This window comes from Diabrotica virgifera, chromosome 4 (genome assembly GCF_917563875.1).
Source record: "Diabrotica virgifera virgifera chromosome 4, PGI_DIABVI_V3a".
In the NCBI taxonomy this organism is placed as follows: Eukaryota; Metazoa; Arthropoda; class Insecta; order Coleoptera; family Chrysomelidae; genus Diabrotica; species Diabrotica virgifera.
This window is the reverse complement of record NC_065446.1, coordinates 264,163,288-264,184,278: the sequence shown is the minus strand read 5'-3', so window position 1 is coordinate 264,184,278 and position 20,991 is coordinate 264,163,288. Positions and strand designations below refer to the sequence as shown.

At 33.6% G+C, this 20,991-nt stretch overlaps 1 protein-coding gene across 2 annotated transcripts in view; it reads right to left on the bottom strand.

Moving 5' to 3' along the window:
• LOC114325331 (FERM, ARHGEF and pleckstrin domain-containing protein 2-like) overlaps positions 1–20,991 on the bottom strand; it is a 176,785-nt gene that overhangs the window by 61,710 nt on the left and 94,084 nt on the right. For both annotated transcript variants that reach the window (XM_050648935.1, XM_050648936.1), the window contains exons 3-7: positions 12,347–12,451; positions 6,801–7,147; positions 3,691–3,934; positions 3,172–3,332; positions 1,950–2,024 (exon numbers count right to left, since the gene is read on the bottom strand). In XM_050648935.1, the coding sequence (XP_050504892.1) occupies positions 1,950–2,024; positions 3,172–3,332; positions 3,691–3,934; positions 6,801–7,147; positions 12,347–12,451 (932 nt within the window). The remainder of the gene's footprint in view (positions 1–1,949; positions 2,025–3,171; positions 3,333–3,690; positions 3,935–6,800; positions 7,148–12,346; positions 12,452–20,991) is intronic.

Genomic DNA, 20,991 nt, shown 5'->3' with positions numbered 1-20,991 from the left:
ATTGTTATTATATTTCTTAAGGACTTATTTATCAAAGTCTGTAGCCTCTTGGTTGTACTTTCGTCGTGCTTCCAAGTTTCTGTTCCGTAGAGTAATATGCTTTTGATACAGGTATTGAATACTTTGATTTTTGTTGCTTCTGATATTTCACTTGTTTGCCAGATTTTGTTTCAACGCATTAAATGCGAATTTTGCCTTCGTTATTCTTGCTTTTACGTATTTTGTGCATCCTTCTTTTCTTTCCACGATTGACCCCAAATAAGTGACTTTATCTACTTCTTCGATTTCTTTACCTCCTATTTTTATTTTATTCATTTTTTTCATTTGTTTTCTTTGCATTTATCTGGAGACCAATCATGTCGGAGTACTGTGTTAGCTTATCGATTTTTGTTTGCATGTGAATTCTGTGTTCTGTTAATAGGCAGACAACTATTATAACCGACAGCTATTTCCTCATCTCTCTCTCTCTCTCTCTCTCTCTCTCTCTCTCTCTCTCTCTCTCTTTCTGTCGTTCAGCAGGTTCTTTCCCTATTAGTTTTTAATGATTTACTTTTTCTTGAGATTCTTTCTTTTAATCCTTATGACATTTGAATTGTCTCCTTTGCCTTTTAGTTCTGCCCATATTGTTCATCATACACTGAACTGTCTGTTAATTTTCCACCTCTTTAAAGAACTTTTGGAAGGATATTTGTCCTGGCTATGGACATTTGGATATTTTACTTACTGCATCACGGCACCAAAAACAAAACTACTGTGCAAATATTGATCTGAAGGGAGCAAACATCAGCACTCTTTTATAAGTTTCTTCTTAGCCTTCTTCTATCGTCCATAGCTTTTCCATGGATCTCTATCCTTAGCAACATACTTCCAATTTGTTCCAGCTATTCTCTTTCTACTTAAATCATCTCTGGTCTTCCGCTTGATCGATTACTTTCGTAAGGTATCCAAGGTATTGTGGCCTTCGTGGACTGCGAAGCTCCATTTGAGTTTGGTAATTTTTGTTGTGATATCCTCGACTTTTGTTTTTGATCTTACCCAGTCGCTCATCTTTTTATCTGACGGTGTACCTAACATTACTCGTTCCATTGCCCTTTGCGTTGTGGCTAGTTTATTCATATTTGCCTTGGTTGGAGTCCAGGTTTGACATACATACATGGCGTAACCATTTATAATACCCCCCATTTGGATGTACTTTGAGCTCTAATTACTATTCCGTACCCCCCAGAGACCATCAAGTAGTTGTAACCCCCCTTAGGATCATCCTGGTTACACCCCTGCATCCATATGTCATAATACGAAGGATGCACTGATTGAACCAACTCCTTAAGTATTGGGGTATTTTGCGGTTAAGTATCCAACTAAGTTTTCCAAATTCTGTCCATGAGAGTCTTGCTCTTCTAGTCATTTGTTTGGTTCTCTTTGTCAAGTTTCAGAATTTGGCCTAGGTAGACATATTCCTGGATTTGTTTTATCTCACTGCCATTGTATACGTCTGGGGTCGTCGTGACGTATCGTCGTCCGTATTGGGAGGTGCCCGCTGTGCCGAATGTGCTCGCTATAATGACGATGACGTCAGCGATGTTTTACGACAGTTCAACTTATTGCCATTAACGTTAATGCTAACACGTTGGTCTAGTTGTACTATCATAGCTTGTAAGTTAGAAAATAATAATGAAAAAGATTAAAAAATATCAATATTTGACTCTTTTCTTAAAAATAACTGTATCAATGTTTGATATGTAACCAACAATCTATAACTTCATAAAAAACTCGTAAATATTATGTACAAACTACGCCGAAACGGGGAATTACTTTTACTGAACTTTTAACAGTGTGTTTTTTCGAGTGTCACTTGTAAAAAAACTTCGAGATGTTCCGTGTAAAGTGTGAATGTGTGTGATATCGAACAAAAGAAAATTTAACATGCCACAAAAAGTCCTTCGACTCACCTTTGGAATGTTTGACGTTTGACGTAGTTGTCTCGCACGAATTCGATTATTTGTTTCTGGGTTTTACCGCTATACCTGAAAAATAGTAAGGGGTGTGAATTCTGCGCTCTATAATGCAGTCAATGAGGGTATTTGGCCCCGAATTCCGTCCTAATGCATAAATTTACTTGATATTTTCACAGCGAGTAGAGAATAGCTCAATAAACAAAGTCTACCCTATGCCAAAATATGCTTCTATCTTGGGGAGTGATTCCCACTCCTTCTCGGAGGTAGAAATTTTTTTGGTCAAAAAATTCCATGGAGTCGTTAGAGGACCTAATTGTAAGCAAAAAACGTTGTAATATTTTTTTTTGAAAATTCAATAGTTTTTGAGTTATTCGTGATTGAGAATTTGCAATATTAATTGAAAAATTACACCTTTTTGGACGGTTTTTTGTGAATAACTTAAAATCTATGCACCTAACGAAAAAAGTGTAAAAAACATTGTTGTAGCTTATGGAAAAACAAAAAGATTCGTTTTTTCGGAAATCTTCTAGTTGTAACACAAAGGGAGATATGGTAGGGGAAAGGAGACAGAAAAAATTATCGATTTTGTAGGTATACTGCTGATAACACTTTTTGTAGTGCTTGAAAAGACCTTTAAAATACGCACTGCTAAATGCATTGGTGATGATTGTGGCCAAATGATTGCATTTAAACATTTGACGGTGCAAAAAAGATTGATCACTGTTATATTAAGAAAAGATAAGCAGTATATTTTAACCCCGCATCCTCAGAATTTAAATATGCTCAAAAAGTTGAACTGTGGTGGTTTATAAATAAGGATTAAATTATTACATTTTTAAGAGTTTATAAGGGTTAAATTTTTCAAAAATACTTAGTAGTTTTCTCAGCATTCGAAAAAAAATGAGAATGCATTTAAAAAGCATTGAAACGAAATGTTGCACTCTCAAAGCCTAAAAAGTACTTTGATTTATGTTACAAAGAGTTTAATTCGAGTTTTCAAAATTACAAAGAGTTTTATTTTAAATTATAAGGGGTAGTTTTCACCCCTAAAAAATAATAAGCATATATCGACATAAGGAAGACTTTGAATTAGAAGGTTGTAGAGCCTATTCTCAAAATTTCATCAACATCGATGCATTAAGATAGAAATCGGAGATATCCTTTTGTTGCTCTCATTAACTGGAGTCTGGAGTGCTACTGAAAAATGTCTACCTACCTAAAAGAACTACCTCTCGATAGTACTCTTGTTTTGTGCCGTGAGACGTGTTTGACTGAGGAACATCGGAAAAACCCGTGATTTTCCACGCACTTTTTCCAAAAATTTTTACATTCGTTTCTACCTTCGAAGAAAAATTCGACGGTGTCTTTATAATAGCCCTAAAAACATAAAAGACAAGTTAGTATGCAGATGATGGGAAAATTAAGTGCTACTATAGTATGTGGTCTACCGTCGGGTTTCTGCTATAGCTTGCGGTCTACAGAGGAATGCGGTGTATAACCTTTATTATATTACAGTGTCGGCAGCAAAATCTTTATAAAGTGCATAAAACGCATAAATCAGAAAAGTTATTATTTTAATTTTACAAATTGATACCTGCCATATTAATTTACTATTTCAGTTGGGAATACGTCACAAAATTGACTTATTCTGCACACTATATTAGATATGCACAGGTATCCTCGGGGTAGACCGCATACTACAGTGGCACCGAAAATTGGATGTCACAGCACTTACGTATCCCTCAGGGTGAAGTTTGACGAGAAATCGTTTCCGTTTGAAGGATATTTTCCTAATTTTCGCCCATGAAAACGTGTTGATTTTGGTATAATTTTGAAAAACTATGATGCCCATATGAGCTACGGCCAGATTCAACGGCACGTTTTCGTGGTCTTTGGCAGGGTGCATTTTAACTCCGTATAGTTCGCATCGGCGCGCTGTTTCTAATAGGTTTAGGTCCGCTTCTGCAGGCGACTGGCCCCTAAGACAGTAAAAGAATTCGATAATAGAGCTATATTTGCAATTTATCTACATAATTATGAACTTATATACTTTTTTTAAGGAGGTGGGTTATGATTTGAAAATTTCGAATTTTTTAAAATTTTATTATTTTAAATGAAAGTACGTAACTTCAAGAGTGCTCTCCAAAAATTTCAGATTGATCGGAGCAAAATTACTGGAAATACGCAACAGCTTCACGCCAGCGTCCTTGAGCGTAGTGAGAAACGTTCAACAGATGTTCCCCTTCTCTTTTGTAAATTACTCCGCTATTCAAAAACATATTCCGGTGTGCATCACTTTATGATTTGACAGACAAAATAGAAATTGAAAATAAAAGTGGTCAACACTTAAAACGCGTTTTCTCAAAACTACATTTTTTCAAAGGCGGTGGACATCGTAACTCAAAAACTAGTTGACCTATCCACCGGAAATTTTGCACGGATTTTCTTTAGAAATTTCGTGAGGTAACGCTGTCGAGATATTTTTTGTTTTATGCTTATTTTTTGGTAACAATAAGCAATAATAAATATGTTGATTTTAACAGTTTTTTTTTGGAAAAAATTTTGGTATTCTTGACTTCTGAGTCACACCAAACACTCAAAAATCGTTAAAACTTAAAAACTCGACAGCGCTACCTCGAAAAACTCATAAGCTAATAAAATCTTTTTGAATATTTTTTGCAAATGATCCAATGACGAGTTCGGATGTCCACCGCAAAATTCATATTTTTTGGAGGTAACATTTCAAACCATATCCCCTTTAAGGAACACCTTAATTTATTGCACAAATATTAACCTGTGCCATCACTTGCACTATACTCTGCTTAACTAACTCGAAAGGCTTCTTTCTCTTGAGTCTTATAGCCAGATGTTCTGTCTTGTCCAGGAGCTAGGTGGCCTCAATATTACGTGTTGAAAAGTCGTTGATCGTGACCCTTGGCAATTTTGTCAATGGTCTTGTTAACAGTATCCATTTCTAGGTTCCTATGGAGGTCACTGTTCCTGTAGTACCGAGGAGCGTTGACAATGCTCCTTAACACTTTATTTTGGAATCGTTGGATGATGTCTACATTACTCTTACTAGCACAACCCCACTGTTCGATGCCATACTATATGTCCATATTATAGGTTTTAATATTTAAAAGCCTTGAAGACGATCTAAGTCAAGGACGTCCAAAAACGGCAACAACACTAGAAATCATAGAAAAATAGAGGATATAGTATTGGAAAATCTTCAAGGGACTAAAAGAGATTTAGTAGAAGCCCTAGGCATCTCATTAGGCAGTGTAAGCAATATGTTGACTGAAGTATTGGACACCAGAAAGCTGAGTTTACAATGGGTGCCGCATTCGCTAACAACGGAACAAAACCACATTCAAATGCGATTTTCTCAGTAACGTTTATAGCGTTTTCGAAAGGATAAAGTAGATTTTGTGTTCTGCGTCGATTCATCACTATGGATGAGACTTGCGTCTATCGCCATGATCTTGAATCAAAACAAAGAGGCCATAGAGTGGTGTGAACCTGGTTCCTCGATTCCGAAACTAGTTCGTATCCAGAAATCGGCCAAGAAGGTGTTAGCATCAGTTTGTTGGGATGTGAGAGGAATTTTGTTTGTGGATTTAGATAAGGAAAATATTCCTGAAAAATGACCCGGTTGGCAGAAGAAAAAATTCCTTTTTCATCAGGGCAACACGCACCGTGTCATACTTATGATCATTTTAAAAATGGGTAAATTCCACGAATTAAATTTCGAATTGTTGGAGCATCCACAATCAGATTTGGCCCCTAGCGACTTCCATCTGTTTCAATACCTAAAAAATTCATGCGTGGAAAGCGTTTTTGATCAAATGATAAGGTCAAACAGCCGTGGAAGCGTATTTTGCAACCCTTCCAAATTCTCACTTCAGGGATGGAATTTATAAATTGAAATTTCGTGAGAACAAGTGTATTGATGTTCAGGGAGACTTCTTCTTCTTAACGTGCCCTATTATGTCCCCTTGACGTTGGCGATTAACATGGCGAAACTGTCTCTGTCTCGAGCTATTCTAAATAGCTGCTTTGCTTTCTTTATTTCTGTTGACTCCCTGATATTATTCACCAAGAGGCCTGTTTCTACGAATTCCTCTGCGTCCTTTGATTTTACCCATCACAATAAGTTGAAGAATATTATATTTTTTTCTCCTTACTACGTGTCCAAAATATTCTATCTTTCCACTGAATAATAAAATGTATTTCAAACCATAAAATTATTAATAGCAAAACTTATTGAACAGTCTAGTAGTGATGTTGAAAAAGTAACTATTCGTTACTTTGATTACTTCGTTACTTCGTACCAATCGTATCAGAGCGAGTAACGACTATTGTATCTACTTTGATTACTTTGATTACTCTGATTACTTCGTTACTTTGTACCAATCGTATTAGAGCGAGTAACGACTATTGTACTATCTACTTTGATTACTTCGTACCAATCGTATCAGACCGAGTAACGACTATTGTATCTACAACCAGTACACTTGATTACTTTCTATAAAAAAATACTAATCGTATCCCAGCGAGTAGTGGACTGGACCGGTATTTTATGAGTGTTATCGAATATCGTTATCGGTATGAAGCGTTTTAAGGGTGTGACGGAATACCTACACAAAATACCTACCTACTGAGAAATACGATTCTCGATATGATTAACGGTACTCAAATACAAAAGTAACAAAAGGAATCATAGTAATCAATGTAACGAATACTGTAAATGATTACTTTCTACAAAAGTAACGGTTTGTAACGAATACTCGAAAGTAGGTAACTATAATCAACATCTCACTACAGTCTAGTATTACTACTTACGCATGTTTTTTGTGATTCTCCATGATCTTCCTCTCCATCTCGTGGTCCTGTTGGGGCACGAACTTGTAACTGGAAAGGTACGTGTGGTCGGGGTAATCTTCAGCGACGTAGTCTCCGCATTCGGCCTGAACGATGTAGCTGGCCATAAGAGCTGCCGTGTTCTCGTTACACTGCATGCTTCCCTGAGACAGGTCCCTTTTCACTTGAAGACAGAACAGGTACCGGGTGTACTCTTCTTCCAGTTGGGCGGGGTCGGGGGTGTAGAACTTGACGCAGAAGTAGAGGAGGGGGTCGACCAGCGACAGGCCCAGTTGCCGGGAGATGGGTTTCTGGAGGTCCAGCCAATACTGAAATCGAATGAAATTTACAATATATCAACAGGCAAACATTATTTGCAAAAGAGAGTAACGGATACCTTGTGTACTATGCTTCTATCAGATATGCTTTATTAATTATTATTCTCTATACACATTTAATTTTATCTTACTCATTCATATTGACAATTCAGACATATACCTAATACACTTTAACCTTCGGATGACCAAGCGGGGGAAATTGTGACCCCAGCGTATGTTTTTCTTTAATAAATTCAAAAGTATTTTCAATTTTTAACTCATTATTTTTTTATTTGACTTTAATATCATTCTAGATATCCTCATATTTTGAAATAAAAAAATTCCCTATATTATACGAATAAAAAATATATTCTGAAGTTGATGTCTAGTAAAATACCGTCTATTATGTGTAATTCCAAGTAGTTTTACGCGAATGACGTCGACTTTGCAAAGTAACAAGACACTTACTCAACATACATACTACACATGGCACTAATACTCATGTTGTGACTGGCTGAATGAAAAAAAAACTTCATTTTTTTGTTAATTGTCATTTTTGACATTATGACCTGGGGTCATTTTCCCCCCCTTGGTCATCCGTGTAACAAAAAAAGGTTGGTCATCGGAAGGTTAAAGTAGATCCTTTAAAACTTTAAATGTAGAAAGGCTTAGGATTAAGTAAGTCTTAAATGGATAGTCAGATATCTATATCTATTGATAGTAATGGACTATAGATATCTATATCTACAGTCAAAAAGACTTTTGGAATCATTAACTATGTGTGAGTTTGCAAAGTCTTCACGAACTGCAAAGTCATGGAAAAACCTATTACCAAACATTGAAAATTGTAAAAAGCTAGTAATTGGAGAAGATGAAAATGAACAAGTGCTTGTTGGCAATCCTTGGCCTCGTATTTTCCAGAATTTTCGTACTTTATACTATGTATTATGAAAGATACCAATATAATCATACATATCTTCAGTCACTTCAATGATTGCACTTTGTTTCAATTTCATGTAAATAATGCTAATTAATGATTATTATTTGTAGATGAATGACAAATCATTTTAGCCTTTGACGTTAAACTTTTTTGGTAAATGCCAGGGTAAAACAACGTTCTGTGTAAAAAGACTAGTTCAAATCATATAGTGTTACGACAGTTCCGTAAGGTTTATTCCACATAGAAAAAATTCCTAGAAGAAAAGAAGAAGTATTAAAAATCTAGAATATTCTACAAGTCACGAGATATCTCCTTTTGGAACGTCAAAAAATGTATATAAACAGGAAGATGACAGTTCAAGTAGTAGTACATACATAGTAATTGAGTTTTTGAATAGTTCTGTATTCTGCATCTATAATATCTAAAGAAGGCACTACCAAAAGAGACATCGAAAAGAGAACGCAGCAGGGCAAAAAAGCGGTAAACATTCTAAGCTCTCTACTGTGGTCTAAAGATATAAGACAAAAAACGAAATTGACAATCTATCGTACCTTGGTAGAGCCTATTATGACTTATGGAGCAGAAGTTTGGCAGATGACAAAAAAGATAGAAAAAGAATAGAAGTAGTAGAAATGGATTATCTAAGGAGAGCGCGTGGTATATCTAAAAAAAATCACATCAGGAATGAAGATATTAGAAGGACACATACTGTATATTCCAGTGTAGATAAAATTGAAACTAGACAACTAGTGTGGTATGGTCACGTGAAACGAATGAATGAAGATAGATGGCCAAAGAAAGCTTTAAATTACATATCACACCAAAGAAGAAGAAGGGGAAGACCTTCAGTTGCCTGGGAAGAAAATGTACGGCACATCATGAAAGATAAAGCCATCAAAGAAGACGAATGGATGGACAGAAAACGATGGCGGTCGAAATGCGAGAAGCGGCAGAGGCTGTAGGAACCTCGCTGATAGAGAGAGAATAGTTCTGTCATTCTGTTCGAGTTGTTAAAAAGTATTGTAATATTCTTTGCTGTTTTCAATAAAAGTGATAAAAAAGAAGTGTAACAATATATAGTTTATTTCACATTGGACATTGTCGATGCTTCTTGTTTCAAAGTGAGACATATACAGTGAGGACGACGTTTGGGATGGAATAAATTCATTTTCTCGAGAATAGGCGATTTTGGAGATAAATCCTGAAACAGGTCGATTTTTATTTTTGAATTATTTATGATTTTTTGGCATGTATGTATATCATACTAGTGTCGTCATCAATTTGGGCGTGATGATGTAATCGATTATTTTTTAAGGCCATGGGTACATAATTCGTAAATATTTTACGGCTATCCCTACCTTTTCTGTATTTACATGGCAAATTACGTGTAGTAAAATTCACACTGGTATGGATATGTAAATATTACTAGAATGTCATTCTACTTGACAATGTCATAACTAACTTAAAGAGATGGCCTTTGAATGTTCTTCGATAACTGTTATTTTTTGTATAATTGCAAATTATTAATTCAGTTAATAAATGTGATATTTCACTAACTATGTATTCAGTGATTGTAATAATTTATATGTACCTACAACAAAAACTAATACTCAATCGAGAAAAGAGGAAAAGTGTTAAACTGATTTTTTAATAATATATTGTTACTATGGAACGCTTAAAATTTTGAACATCTTTAACAACAAAATACTTGGATCACAGAATATATCTTGATGTACTCTCTGCTGCTATCTTCCATAAATAATACACAATAAATAACTTTTTATAAAGTTCACGTCTTAAATCAATTATTTATCAAATACACTATAATATCTCAATATTATTTAATCAACAACTCAAAATATTCCCGATTCATGTCAAATATTTAAAATTGTCACTGATTGTCAGTGTCTGATTGACATTATCCTGACAATGTTCTATTCGACTGAGTGCGTTGTATAGCAAAGATAGATTTGGAAAATATTACCAGGGACATTGTGTTCATTTTTTTCGAATCTTGAAAAAACCAATAAATATTTTTGAAAAATCTAAACGCAGAATGAAAGACTAAATTATTACCGAGGGCCGAAAGTCACTTAGAATAAATAAAAAGTTTATTTTGAATGAGATATTTGAAATTAAAAATAACATTAAATTTTCTCTTAGTTTTTCACCCCTGTAACTTATTAAAATAAACATTACAGAAGTTCTCAGGGACTTTCGGCCCTCGCTAATAACGCAATCTTTCATTCTGCGTTTAAATTTTTCAAAAATACTTATTAGTTTTCTCAGGATTCGAAAAAAATGAATCCCCATTTGAATAGCATTGCAGCCGAAAATACGTATCCATCCTCTTAAATGAGAATAGTAGTTATGTGCTAGCTCATTTGAAAGGGTATTTAATTCTCTATTTCAGTAATATAAACATTCACATAATTATTTATACAGGGTGTCCAAAAATTTTTTTGTTTAAATTAATTGACACAAAAAGAAGAATGTAAGCAATTTATTTAATTCAAAATGCACTTTACTCCTGTCAGAAAACATGTAAAAATGTTTATTTCATAAATAAACATTGCTTTTCGCTTGAATTGAATGTTCAAACTGCTAAGAGACAGGTGGGCAGCAGCCTTTTTTTTGTGACTTTAGCACTTAGCTATTTAGCCAGATACAACTTGATAATAATTAAACCTAATACAAAAAAACTATTAAACCTAATACAAATTATTAAAAAGAAAAACATATTATTCTAATTTACTTAATACTAAATAAAAAAGTGTCTATCTATTGCAAACAGATCAAAATAGTAAAAAAAAACCTCTTAAAAATTCCTAAAATATATTACTATAAATAGGGCAAAGGAGGGAAAATAAACAATTGGGTAAAAAAAAGGTTAACGAGATTGGCTAAAATTGATTACAGACATACATTTGTACTATGTATAAATTTGATTAGACAATCATATACTCTTTTGTTATTAGTAGCCAATAGGTTATTTATTTGGTACGGAGGAAATATTTGCAGCGTTTGCAAGCTGCTTAAAAGAGTTCCTGTATGCTGAATATATTTGGAACAGTTAAAAAAGATATGATTAAGATCTCCTTGTTCTTGACATGTTTCACATAAGTCTGAATTGTAAATTTTGATTTTAGCAAGATGAGTAGGATAACAAGCATGACCAAATCTTAATCTTATTAAGGTTGTTATATATTTACGGATGTTACTAAATTTCTTAAACCATCTCGAATTTGGAATTTGTGGTTGTATATAAATATATTGTGTTGTTGAGTGGTTACAAAAAGTTTGCCAATAAGTTTTCCAACGATCTATTTGATTTATTTTAGAGATACAAAAAGTGCCAGGAATACAAATTCTCTCCTCTGGTACAATTTCAGCTGAAGAGGTTAGTGCAGCTTTAGCTAAAGAATCAACATGCTCATTATATTTTATACCAACATGAGCTTTTACCCAAATAAAATTAGTAGTTTTATTTTTATTTTTAAGCTTGACAAGCATGTTCTTAATTTGGTAAATGAAAGGATTAGAATTATAATTGGGTAATTTTGAACTTTTGAGAGATAATAAAACTGACAATGAATCGGATATTATTAACACTGAATTATTGTTTAAACTATCGAAATATATCAAGGATTCAAGAATTGCAATTGCTTCTGCACTAAAAATTGAGCAATTAGAAGGTAATTTGAACATTTTTTCTGTTGACTTAGATGGAATGTAGAAAGCACATCCGGTCCCTTCCGATGTTTTGGATGCATCTGTATAGATTACAGTTGCCTTTGGCCATTTAAGAGACAGGTGGGCGGCAGCCTTACCATTGAATTTAAGCGAAAAACAAATATGTGTCAAGTAAACATTTCTTTCTGTTTGCTGACAGCACTAAAATATATTTTGAATGAAACGAATTACAAACACATTCTTCTATTTGTCTCAATTAGTTTAATTAAAAAAAATTTTTTGGACACCATGTATAAATGGTTATGTTAACGTTTATATTACTGAATAGAGAATTAAATAACCTTTCAAATGAGCTATCACACAACTCCCACTCTCATTTTAAAAAATCATCGATTACGTCATCACGTCCAGATGGATGACGTCACTAGTATGATAATATGCCAAAAAATCATAATTTAAAAATAAAAATCGACCTGTTTCGGGATTTCTCTCCAAAATCGCCCATTCTCGAGAAAATAAATTTATTCCAACCTAAATGTCATCACTGTATAGGTCAATATCGTGCTGTAAAGACTCACCTTCGTTCCATGATCATCTGAGTATTCTAGACCAAAGTAATCAGCTTCTAATAAGTGTAACTGCTTACAGACTTGTTCGAATAATACTCGTCCAACTGCTTTCGCCTGCAACAAAAATAATTTAGATATAATTTTGTATAATTACAATCTATTAATATTTATCAAAAACTTTAGTAAGGTGATATACCCCTCTTCCCTACTCCATTCTACGTTCATGCCTGACTTGAATTTCGTCGAAGTATCTCTATGTCTGATTCTTTGTCAGAAACGGTTCCCATACAAATGGAAATCTTTATTTTTTCGCTGTAAAGATACGATCGTTCCAAGAAAAGTTAAATAGCCATATCTCTTTCATTTTGCGGAAATTAAAGAAAAAGGTAAAAGCGAAAGAGAAAACATGAAAAGATATTGTATATTTTTGTGTTTATTTTATTTTTTGAATGAATTTACAGTATAGTAGAATATACAGTACAGAACAGTTATTATAGTGCAACAAAAGAAGAAAACTACATTCTAATGTTTCTAACTGGTTATACGTTCATTTATTAATATTGATTTTAAATTACATAGTAGGAAAAATTATCTGTTATTCTATTATTGCGAACTTAACCTCATTGAACTAATCTGTATTCGGGAGTAATTTTCCTGAGTACATATGTATATCTCTTTATAATTTTTCCATATTATTGTTATTAACATGATTTTCGTCGTCAGATTGGATTCTATGCAGTTTCCTCAAATTCTTCCGTTATCTGACATTAACATTAAAAAATCCAGATGATCTAGAAGGTAAATTGCGTACGTAGAATCTGTTTTTCTATTGTTGAAAGACCTTTTATGTTCTGCTATCTATACGTTTGTTAAAGGTCCTACCAGTTAGGCCGATGTAACTTTTAGATAGTCACCACATATAAATTTGTATACCCCCACTGTGTAAAGTGCTTTTACTTAAGTTAAGACTATATTATGGGTTATGGGGAATTGTATAGTAACTTCATACTACTTGTCTCGATGATTAAATTTTATATAAAAAAATCAAAATTACGCAAAAAAATTACTTTCAGGAAAACCAAATTAATCAAGTAAGCGTGCACAAAACGGCAAACATACAGTCATATTGACGTCAATTCTCTTATTATATCTTTTCTCTTATTTTGTCCTCCTCGAGTGAGCACTTAGCCCATTCAGAGTTCTCATGTAAAGGTAAACGGTATTAGATATCAACGATGTGGGGCTTGCTACTGTATATCGTATGGATGGTGTTCTATAGCGAAGCACAGAGTCGCACAGTATGAAGAAATTAAAAGGACACTACACACATCTTATGGAAAATATAATATCACTCAAATGCAATAAAATTTACATGATCATGAAACTAATGAATTCAATATCAACACGTACCAACTTTTCGTAGATTTTAAATCGGCCTATGATAGTGTTCTAAGAAATAAATTGTATGAAGCTATGGATGAATTCTATATCTCCGATAAACTGATAAGATTAGTTAAGGCTACAATGCGTAAAGTTGTTTGAAAAGTCGAAATACAAGGCGAACAATCACAGGCGTGTCTCCTTTTCAACATAGCTCTGAAAAAGGCGGTCAGAGATGCCCGAATAGAGGCCTGCAAGTAAACGAGGCATCATCATAAGATTATGGCATCAACACCCAACAATAGAGCCAGAAACATCGGTCACCAATTCACTGTTGATAACTCTACCTTTGAAGTGGTGGACAAATTCACATACTTAGGCTCCCTGATCCCCAAGGAGAACGTCATGACGGAAATCAAGCGAAGGATAATCCTAGTAAACAAATGGTATTTTGGACTGAGTAGACATATGAGAAGCAGAAACTTCAGCCAAAAAACAAAAATAAAGATATAAAAAATCCTTATACAGCCAGTGTTGAAACGTTCTGCTTATATTTGAACGAAGGATCCTGAGAGGAATATTCGGTGGCATCTGTGAAAATGGTGTTTGGAGGAGGAGCTGGTTCCTAAAAAAACTGATACGACTCTTAGTAAGATTTGATCATTTTGAGCAGTGTATTTGATTGATCTGACATTATATTATATTTTTATTATGACAGAAAAATAATAAAATAAACAAACAACTGATTACATAATATTATGTTAATTCATAAATTGTAATATGTAATTATTAAGGTTTAAATTTTTATATTATTTTGAATTCCTGCAATTTATAAAGAGTAGGTAATATAGGGTTGTTGTTATTATTATTTTTATTATCATTAAAGTATAAAAGAAACGACTTAACTCAAAAATATAGCAAGAATTGTAACCAAATTAAAAGATAAATCTTGATTTTGTAGCTGATGGTTAAAAGTAAAATATAAGTCTTGATTGGTTCTGTTGTGGTGTAAGAGCTTGTTTTTTACTGCAGTTCGGTACCTAAGACGCGATGCTTTAATTCTGCGCCAAGTTGTTGTCTTTCTTCCCGGAAACTGTGACATAATTCTTGCAGTTTTCGCATCTTCAAAAGGATTGTCTTTTAATCTCTCGAAAAGCGTACGATCTTCATAAGCGGTAGATATTTTTGGTCTTCCAGAACCTTGCTTTCTTTCGAGAGTTTCTTGTTCTCTCCATCTTTTATTAATATTAAAAACTGTTGTTATGCTTACGTTAAAATGGTTCGCTACGGCAGATAGTGACAAACTATCCTACATTTTCTTTACACAATTCTTGATTTTAGTTCTTTGCTAGCATATGGAGTCATTTTTGAGGTTGAACAGAATAAGTTATCTGACAAATGTTAAGATTTCACAGTGACAGTATGTAAATACTTCAAAATACACTGCTCAATTTTCTACAAAATACGCTTTAAGAGTCGTATCAGTTTTTTTTAGGAACCAGCTGTACAACTACGAGGTATACCACAGATATAAACAAATATTTGGTGGTATTTAAAGACGTAGTATCTCTTATAAGAATAGGAAGACTAAGATGTGCAGGACATCTAGCAAGATCACAGCATAACAACCCTCCTAGAAGAATCCTTATGTCACAACCTGTGGGAAGTAGAAATAGGGGTAGGTCAAAAATCAGATGGAAGGATGGTGTAGATGAGGATGGGAGACAAATAGGCGCAGCAAACTGGCAACGGTTGGCAATGGATAGGACTGACTGGCGTAATAGACTTGGAAAGGTCGAGACTCTTCCATAGAGCTGTAGCCGTGTAGCACCATTGATGATGATGATTGACAAAACAAAACGCAAAAAATTGCAAAAAAGATTGCGCAGCCGTGATTTTTTCTATTTCATCCTAAAAATACTTTTAAAGTCATACCACCACCCACTTAGCATTATCATTTGTAGTAGTAACTCCACCTTCAAATCAATGTTAAAGACAAAGCATTTTTGTCATAGTACGTTTCGCATTAGTTCACTTGTCTCTTCCATTATTTCCTATTAACACCACATAATCAGGTTACATTAACCACCAAGAAGGAATGTGACTTTAGAATGCCCCTGCTATATTTAAAATTTAATATTTCAATCTTGAACAGGCTTCGGGTGAGCTCTATGCTGTAAAACACCATCCATTTAATTTAATATATAAAATATAATACCTAGTACACTGTGTCGGGTTCTTTTTTTATATACGTTTATGTAGGTATTTTTCATCGATCCGGTAAAAAAATGACCATACTACGTAAACGAATACTTCATGCTTGGCCTGTTTTCATACGACAAGGGACGAGTTGGTACATTTTTTAGCAAAAAATAGAGTCACCTTGAAATATAGCGTACGCGTACGCCGCAAGAGCTATAGGGAATTTAGGTTTTTAAAGGAATTGTATTTGGGCGTATTTACAATCTTCAAATATGTATGAAAATAAACAACTATTGTACTGTTTTATGTTATGGTCTAATCATAATGGGAATAAGCGAAATGAGATGGACGATGGTAATGAGATGGACGAATGAGCCATCACATACAATCAACCACTTACGAGCCCTAACAAATTTATGTTGGAACAAGCAGTTATTTGGCGAATAAAATGCCAATTTACCGAAATTCTTTTATTTAAATTTTTTTTTAAATGTAAATATGAAATTAACATTTTTTATGATGTATGGAATTATTTTTACGGTTTAATTATATGTTTTATGTTGAATACAGTTCAATTAATTTTAATAACCGAAAACTGCAGGCAGACAACTAAATATTGGAACATTTTAAATTTTCTTCGCGTTTTAGCGTGCCTGGCGAGAAACGAGTGAAGTTTTATAAGCTTGACGGAAAGAAGGCTATGAAATCAAACATACGAGTAGCTAGTTTGTTGTCAACAATAATTATAACGCGTCATTTGAGTTTGAATAAATTAACTGTCAGTTTTATTATCAGTAAAATACAATAATGGCACGCGGAAAACCTACTGATCCAAAAGTGCGAGAAATTATTATTCATCAGTACCACAAGGGGAAAATAATGCGTGAAATTTCCAGTGAATTAACGGTAGCAACAACTACTGTGTTTAATTTAATTAAGAAATATGGTGAAACTGCCAGTATTGATGTTCGCGGCAAAAGCTCAGGCCGTCCAAAAGCTGTTTTTCAAAGGAGTGTCAGACATTTAATCAGAATATGTAAGTCGGGAAGAAGAAGTACACTACGAGAAGTATCTGCTAGATGGAATAGAGAAACTGGGATGAATGTTTCCAGAGAATGCTGTCGCAAATATATCCACAAAAGCGGTCTTAGTTTTTATAAGGTATGTTTGATAGGTTCTTATTTCCGATATAAATTTTCTATTTTTTATTTATTTGAATAGGCCAAAGAAAAACAAGCTCAGAAAAGGAATCGTTATATTTGGGCTAATTCTTAACTTTCGTGGACCAAACTTCACTGCGACAAAGTTATCTATAGCGACGAAAGCAAATTTGATGTCTGTGTGGGAGATTACCGAAAGCGTGTGTTTAGGGAAAAGACAGAAGCATTCCATAAAGATTGTCTCAAAAGGACTGTGAAGTTTCCACAGGATATCATGCTGTGGGGTTGTATGTCGGCCAAAGGGGTGGGAACTTTACATTTTATTGAAGGCATAGTAAACGCAGTCAAATATCAAGATATCCTTGAACATTTGTTTTTACCAAGTGCGGCAACGTTATATCCATCCGGAGATTTTATCTTTCAACAGGACGGAGCCTCATGCTATACGGCTAAATCTACCAAAAAATGGATGGGAGAACTTGACATTAAAGTTTTGTTACATCCTTCTAGTAGCCCGGATCTTAATCGAATAGAGACACTTTCGCACAAAATGAAACAAAGCCTAAGAAATAACCCTCAGCGTACTTTGCCACAACTACGTACTAAATTGCAAGAAATATGGGATAGTTTCACTCCTGAGTTCTGTGAAGGCCTAGTTGATACAATGCCTAATAGGGTTAAGGCTGTTATTCAAGCTAAGGGCGACGTTACGCCTTATTAATTTTTATTTTAATTTGTTAAAAACCGCTTGTTCCAATATTTCGTTATTATTAGTAAACGACATCAAAAAGAAAACTGGCAAACGTATTATCGAAACACGAGAACTGGAAGTAATTACAAACAAATGCAGCCTGAAATTCCCATAAAAAGATGGTTTCATTCTGTATCAAATCGCCATTTCATAAGAGTTATAAATAGATTGAGATGTAATCACGCTCTTACTCCCCTTCATATGTTCAGTTTGGGTCTCACAGAGTTACCTAACTGTGAGTGTGGAAAAGAAGGTAATCTACTACATATTCTCCTCGAATGTTCCCATCAATCACCTATGTGAAGTTAGCAATAGATTTCAGCAATAGATTTTATATCTTCAAAATTATATTTGTACGTTTGTAAGTCTCATTTATATAAAATTCAAACATGTTTTCCGACCTTTCCATTCAAATTAAACAAAAAACTATAATTATCGTTTATTAACAAAAAATTAAAAAACTACAACTTTACATATATGACGCTAACAATCAAAGTACATCAACTGGAATGTAACTTTTTTTTGTTTACAATCAAAGATCAATATCTTACTAAGCAAATATCAAAAAATCAGGATGGATGCCCCCCACCGTTATTTTTTTATTTACACTTACATTTTGCGATTTTCGAAGTATCAATGGATATGAAGACGTCTGCATATATGACGCTAAAAATCAAAGTACATCAACTGGAATGTAACTTTTTTTTGTTTAAAATCAAAGACCAATATATTACTAAGCAAATATCAAAAAATCAGGATGGATGCCCCCCACCGTTGTTTTTTTATTTACACTTACATTTTGCGATTTTCGAAGTATCAATGGATATGAAGACGTCTGCATATATGACGCTAAAAATCAAAGTACATCAACTGGAATGTAACTTTTTTTTGTTTAAAATCAAAGACCAATATATTACTAAGCAAATATCAAAAAATCAGGATGGATGCCCCCCACCGTTATTTTTTTATTTACACTTACATTTTGCGATTTTCGAAGTATCAATGGATATGAAGACGTCTGCATATATGACGCTAAAAATCAAAGTACATCAACTGGAATGTAACTTTTTTTTGTTTAAAATCAAAGACCAATATATTACTTAGCAAATATCAAAAAATCAGGATGGATGCTCCCCACCGTTATTTTTTTATTTACGCTTACATTTTGCGATTTTCGAAGTATCAATGGATATGAAGACGTCTGCATATATGACGCTAAAAATCAAAGTACATCAACTGGAATGTAACTTTTTTTTGTTTAAAATCAAAGACCAATATATTACTAAGCAAATATCAAAAAATCAGGATGGATGCCCCCCACCGTTGTTTTTTTATTTACACTTACATTTTGCGATTTTCGAAGTATCAATGGATATGAAGACGTCTGCATATATGACGCTAAAAATCAAAGTACATCAACTGGAATGTAACTTTTTTTTGTTTAAAATCAAAGACCAATATATTACTTAGCAAATATCAAAAAATCAGGATGGATGCTCCCCACCGTTATTTTTTTATTTACGCTTACATTTTGCGATTTTCGAAGTATCAATGGATATGAAGACGTCTGCATATATGACGCTAAAAATCAAAGTACATCAACTGGAATGTAACTTTTTTTGTTTAAAATCAAAGACCAATATATTACTAAGCAAATATCAAGCAATCAGGATGGATGCCCCCCACCGTTATTTTTTTATTTACACTTACATTTTGCGATTTTCGAAGTATCAATGGATATGAAGACGTCTGCATATATGACGCTAAAAATCAAAGTACATCAACTGGAATGTACCTTTTTTTTGTTTACAATCAAAGATCAATATCTTACTAAGCAAATATCAAAAAATCAGGATGGATGCCCCCCACCGTTATTTTTTTATTTACACTTACATTTTGCGATTTTCGAAGTATCAATGGATATGAAGACGTCTGCATATATGACGCTAAAAATCAAAGTACATCAACTGGAATGTAACTTTTTTTTGTTTAAAATCAAAGACCAATATATTACTTAGCAAATATCAAAAAATCAGGATGGATGCTCCCCACCGTTATTTTTTTATTTACGCTTACATTTTGCGATTTTCGAAGTATCAATGGATATGAAGACGTCTGCATATATGACGCTAAAAATCAAAGTACATCAACTGGAATGTAACTTTTTTTTGTTTAAAATCAAAGACCAATATATTACTTAGCAAATATCAAAAAATCAGGATGGATGCTCCCCACCGTTATTTTTTTATTTACGCTTACATTTTGCGATTTTCGAAGTATCAATGGATATGAAGACGTCTGCATATATGACGCTAAAAATCAAAGTACATCAACTGGAATGTAACTTTTTTTTGTTTAAAATCAAAGACCAATATATTACTAAGCAAATATCAAAAAATCAGGATGGATGCCCCCCACCGTTGTTTTTTTATTTACACTTACATTTTGCGATTTTCGAAGTATCAATGGATATGAAGACGTCTGCATATATGACGCTAAAAATCAAAGTACATCAACTGGAATGTAACTTTTTTTTGTTTAAAATCAAAGACCAATATATTACTAAGCAAATATCAAAAAATCAGGATGGATGCCCCCCACCGTTATTTTTTTATTTACACTTACATTTTGCGATTTTCGAAGTATCAATGGATATGAAGACGTCTGCATATATGACGCTAAAAATCAAAGTACATCAACTGGAATGTAACTTTTTTTTGTTTACAATCAAAGATCAATATCTTACTAAGCAAATATCAAAAAATCAGGATGGATGCCCCCCACCGTTATTTTTTTATTTACACTTACATTTTGCGATTTTCGAAGTATCAATGGATATGAAGACGTCTGCATATATGACGCTAAAAATCAAAGTACATCAACTGGAATGTAACTTTTTTTTGTTTAAAATCAAAGACCAATACATTACTAAGCAAATATCAAAAAATCAGGATGGATGCCCCCCACCGTTGTTTTTTTATTCACACTTACATTTTGCGATTTTCGAAGTATCAATGGATATGAAGACGTCTGCATATATGACGCTAAAAATCAAAGTACATCAACTGGAATGTAACTTTTTTTTGTTTAAAATCAAAGACCAATATATTACTAAGCAAATATCAAAAAATCAGGATGGATGCCCCCCACCGTTATTTTTT